At 39.7% G+C, this 5,153-nt stretch overlaps 1 protein-coding gene across 1 annotated transcript in view; it reads right to left on the bottom strand.

The window, feature by feature from the left end:
- The window catches only part of nipsnap1 (nipsnap homolog 1 (C. elegans)), an 11,826-nt gene that overhangs the window by 2,771 nt on the left and 3,902 nt on the right, over positions 1–5,153 (bottom strand). Inside the window, exons 4-8 of the mRNA XM_037680215.1 lie at positions 3,679–3,773; positions 3,306–3,376; positions 2,860–3,000; positions 2,268–2,299; positions 2,056–2,150 (exon numbers count right to left, since the gene is read on the bottom strand). Of these exons, the coding sequence (XP_037536143.1) occupies positions 2,056–2,150; positions 2,268–2,299; positions 2,860–3,000; positions 3,306–3,376; positions 3,679–3,773 (434 nt within the window). The remainder of the gene's footprint in view (positions 1–2,055; positions 2,151–2,267; positions 2,300–2,859; positions 3,001–3,305; positions 3,377–3,678; positions 3,774–5,153) is intronic.

The following is a 5,153-nucleotide window of genomic DNA, read 5'->3' as shown; positions in this document are numbered from 1 at the left end:
GATAGATAGATAGATAGATAGATAGATAGATAGATATCATCTGTTAATTTTTAATGAACTTTAGTTCGCCATTAAATCTCTGAACCAGATTCTACAAAAACATTTAAAATTGTATAGGTTTTCTTCATCATTGGATGTATTTGCACTCATTGTGTCTACTTTTATTGTTCAATTAGATGTGTGGTTTTGTTTCTTGTTCACGGATATTTTATTATTTTTTAGCTTTACTTTAAAGTTGAATTCTTGTTTAGTGATTTGTACATCAGTGGGTTTGAATAAAGTTGAACTAAAGGCCGTATCTCTTCTTTAAACATATATTTGAGGGAAATATTCCTGAGAGATCCAATAATTTTGTGTCTTTGTGATTTTTCAGCTCAGTTAACTTTAACAGATTATTTAATAATCATTAAAGTGAAAACAGGATTTCATGATAAAGCCGGCACCGTTTATTTATTTATTTTTTAATCTTTGCTAATAAAAAAAAAAAAACCTTTTTTTTTTTAATACATAAAATGTTTGTAAAAATTGTTTCCACCCTCCGCCCCAGACCCGTCCCGGTCCACCCTTCTGCTGGGATCGGGGTTCGTCCTTCATGAGTACGCAAGGCTGGGGTCTGGGCACCGGCCTTCTGCGAGTCAGCAACTCGTATGATCCTTGGTGGTAACCAGCGGAGCTCGGACCCCACAGAGCACGCAAGGGCGGGATCCTGAGCCCGAGCCCTGAGTCGGCAGCATGGAGGATCTTCCGCGGTGACCGGCGGAGCTCGGAACAGAGGAGATGACGCCCGGCATGGCCTGAGGGGGATCCAGTGGACAGGACCGGAGAGAGTCAGGGACCGGTGGAGCTCCATCTAGCTGGCTCTGGATTTTGTCGTCGGCCACCAAGCACAAAAAACGCTTGCACTTCAGGATTAGACCATGGTGTTGTCATTATTTTTTTTTTTAATCTTTAAAATGGGTCCAGTCGCTCCTCGAGTTCGAACACCGGTAATTACAAATGGCGGCTCTTGTTGATGTGAAAAGTTTCTCAAACAGCTTCTGACCAATCAGTGACCAACAGTGTTCTGACATCACGTTTTGGTGCCGGCTCAAATCGCTTGGTACCCTTGAGAAGAAGGAACCAAAAAAGTTGCCGGTTCCACAAAAAAGTAACAGTGGAAAAGGACTCGAAACCGAACCGAGTCGAGTCGCGCTGAAGAGGAGCTATGGAAAAGTTCGCTGTGGCGACCCCTGAAGAAGGGAGCAGCCGAAAGAAGAACAAAAATTAAATCACACCAATCAAAACTTTTTGCACCCATCTCCTGGATAAGCTGAATGTTTTGACCTATGAATAAGATAAACAGAACAAAGTGTGCAGGAGGAGTTGCAAAATAAGGCCTAGAGAAATCCAACCTGCACAAAATGGAGCTAAGGAATATCTGAATAATCTGTGACATGTAGAAAAGGTTTATCTGTGAAAAAGGTTTTATTTGAGATAAAGTTTAGGCAAATATTTCATTGAATGGCATGTACTGATCATAAAATCCCAGATGAAACAAGTTGATACTTTGGTCTGATGTGTAAAAAGTCCACCTGTTATCAAGCAAACAAACAAACTGCAGGAAGATGAGCGTGTTTCATAATCTCTGTGTTTTGTGGTGTTTTTGTGAACTTGTGTTTATTTTTATTTAGTTCTTTCTTTGAGTCAGTTTTCCGGTGTTTCCAGCTTCTCCGGTATTTTTCTCTTCATGTTGGGCGGCTCCTGCTCCTCCCACTCTCACCTGCTCCTGATTATCCTCCCCAGCTGTTTATTCCCTCTCGTTACTTTTGGTCTTTAAATAATGTCTCGTGTTTGTCCCTCGTCCGTGGATTGTGCTTCCCATAGCTGTCAGGCTCAGTCCTCGCACCGTGTCCACGTCAGCTCTTTCATTTTTGTATTTTAAGTTTAATAAATATGTTTCCCTGATTTCTGTTTGCATCTGGGTTCAACTCTACACCGATTGTGATAGTGAGCTGATAGCTTCCACAAACCAAGGCTTGATTACAATTTTCTTCAGAGAAAGCCGCGTTTACTCACCCCACAAGTGATGAACCACATACAGGTCACCGATCTGGGCGAAAAAGCCGCCCACTGCTTCGTTGTTTTCTTGCCTGTGTTTGATTGCCCTTGCCCTGAAGAAAGAGATGCTGTTTTCAGGAGTATAATTCACACTTCTATTAAAAATCAGATAAAATAAAGGCTACAACACTGATTGTATTTATACGTCAAGTAGGTGAAGCTCATCTTACCAGTGGTTGCCCCATTCAATCATGGTTCCCGGCTGAAAGACAGAACACACTGAGGCAACAAACATGGCAACACAAGCAGCAATTTCATCACAGTTTTTGTTTATTTGCTCCTAGCCTGTTGGTTTTAAATAAACCAAGAAACCCACACACAAGTGAACAGACTGCACACAGATTTTCTTAGATTTGCTTCTATTCTTTTAAATTTGTTAAGTTGTGGCGCTGAGTGATTTGGGTAGTTTAAAATTGCATGTGAAGATTTTAAAGTGGAATAGAGCTTATTGATGAAAAGCACATTTTCCACACAGCAGTCCACTTTCCATTACTGTGATTCTGATAATTTAGCAACATTTATCTTATAACTGGTTCATCTTTAGACTACGACACATCTTATTAGAAAGGAAAGATGCTTTAAAAAAATATGCACTAATATGAGAGTTTTGAGAGTAACCAAGATGTAGGAATACAGCACATTCAATGGACTTCATAAATATTCTGTCTCCATAAGATAAAATAAGCGTCTAATGTTTTCCAGACAATGTTAAAATATTACATGGGTCTTCTGCAAATAAATGTACAGAATAATGTTAATGACCTTGAGGTTGTAGGTGCGCAGCTCGTAGATGTTTGGTCCTTGTCTTGGCAGAGGTTCATTCCAGAAACTGAACTCCAGAAGAAGCTGGTTTTGTCTCGATAACAACATTTTTGCTCTCTCCTTCTGAAAATCCAAATACTCCTGAAAGGTTTAAAAGTTGTCAAAATTAAAAAAATAATAAATAAAACTGCATGCACATACGATGCATTAAATGTGCTTTTAAAATGTGCGCAATTAAACCGTAAAATTGTAATAAAACATAAATTAGCACAATTTTAACTCAAGATATAATCTTCTCAACCTAGAAAATATTAACACATTAACAATAAAGGTGGTTTTAAAGTATTTATCTGAAGCACACACAACTTTACACATAGGATGGATTTTCTAAGGGTAGTTGTTACTGTCTTATAGGAACTATTCAAAGCAAACATTGTGCAAGTGACCTTATTGGCTCTCAGTTTGTGCAGACATTGGGTCAGAGCTGGAAAGCCTCCTCTGTATCTCCACAGATGAACTGAGAGAAGAGAACAGCAGATGTCACTGCAGCACTTTACAGAAACAGCCACCCACTCAAACATGGCTTCCAAAACTTCATAGTATAACCCTAATGCATCCAAAACTGTAAATGATTGTATCCAGAAGGATGAAGATTGCTTGTGAGTCAATTTCTGTTTAAAATTTTCTCCCAAACAAACTAAAGCTAAAGCGCTGCCACTTGAAAATGAGGATTTCAGACACAGAACTGAATCTCATTGAATGTGTCAATATGTCTGTTTGAATGTTTCTATCACTGTCTGTGGTTAAACTGCTGCTTACCAGCTTGATCCTGCTCCCCGTACCACGTATTCCAGCTCCCGACCACTTCACATGGATATTCCCTGTCCTGATGGAGCTTGTTTTGTACTTCAGCCCTGAAGTCAGCATAAAATAAATGAACAAAAGCGCACAACTCTAAACACACAACCAATAAAGGTGCTTGCACTTGCAACACATGCTGTCATTTCAGCACAACGGCCGACGAGAGGGCTCTGAGGTGACGCAGCTGGTCGTAAAAACCCTAATCTACCTTGACCACACACTCCATTTTATTAGCATTTTGTCAGCTAAATGCTCTGTTAATCTTTTAATTCTAAAGAAAATGCTGTTTTAATGGTGTAGTTTCGTCCTGGTGATAAATGAGTCTTCCAAAGCAAATTTCCTTTCATTTGAGTCAGATCTTAACAAAATACAGAAGTTCATTTCAAGCTATACACCGTTAAAGCTTATTTTATTTTAAATTATCACAATATATCATTTCTTACTGCCGTTCATTAAATGTCTTTCCAGTCTTTTTTTTTTTTTTTTTTTTTTTTTTGAGGATGTTAGCGCAGTTCGTCCCTTCAACTAAAATCAAAACCAAACAAAACAGATAATTAACAGGTATCTAATTGAATTTATGTTTCCTCTACAACAGAATTAGTTTTTGTGCCACTTTAGTAAAGCTAGACTAACCCAAGGGCCAGGCTTATTTTCTGAAAATATTTTTATAAAATTGTGTTTCCTGCATTTTAATTTATATACTTTTGATGCTAAGCATTGAAGATGCAGTGAATTTGCTGATGATCATTTCATGGAGGTGAAGTTTTTCTGCCATCACCGCAGCAAAGCAGAAAAAGCCACATTTTTCTTTCTTTCTTTTGTTGCTCCCTCCTTCAGGGGTCGCCACAGCCACCAAACGCACAGAAGTTTAGCAAACGTTTTCACGCCGGATGCTCTTCATGACGTAACTGCTTATTACCGAGCTACCACAGCCCTCTTTGTGGAGTTGAGGGCTGCTATTAAGAGTTCCTCGAGGAGCAGCTGGGGTTGGGGGGTGTTAAGGGCCTTGCTCAAGACAATCCCACATTTTTAATGTAACAGTCAGGGGATTTGAGCAGGTGACCTCCATCACAGGCTTACTTTCTCTAACTTCTGCCCCGCCCCCTTACCTCATCACTCCAGAACTACCTCGTTAATCCTCCTTAATTTCTCTGAATAGGGGTTTGTCCATTTATCTGTTCTATTTGTATTATAAATCAAACAAAAAAGCACCCGGGGGGGAATTTGGGGATGAGGTGTGCTGCCCAGAGACACCACGTGGTCTCTGGGCAGCACACCTCATCCCCAAATGCCCCCGGGGTGCTTTCAATAGCTGCCCACTGCACCACCTGGTGGTGGATGGGTTAAATGCAGAGACTAATTTCACCATTATATGGAAACATGCAGTGATGACATTATTATTATTAATAATAATTTGATTTGTGGAAGCAGGC

This window comes from Nematolebias whitei, chromosome 8 (assembly GCF_014905685.2).
Source record: "Nematolebias whitei isolate Nwh7 chromosome 8, NemWhi1, whole genome shotgun sequence".
NCBI classification, from domain to species: domain Eukaryota; kingdom Metazoa; phylum Chordata; class Actinopteri; order Cyprinodontiformes; family Rivulidae; genus Nematolebias; species Nematolebias whitei.
The sequence above is the reverse complement of the archived record's forward strand: the minus strand, read 5'-3'. Positions and strand labels throughout refer to the sequence as shown.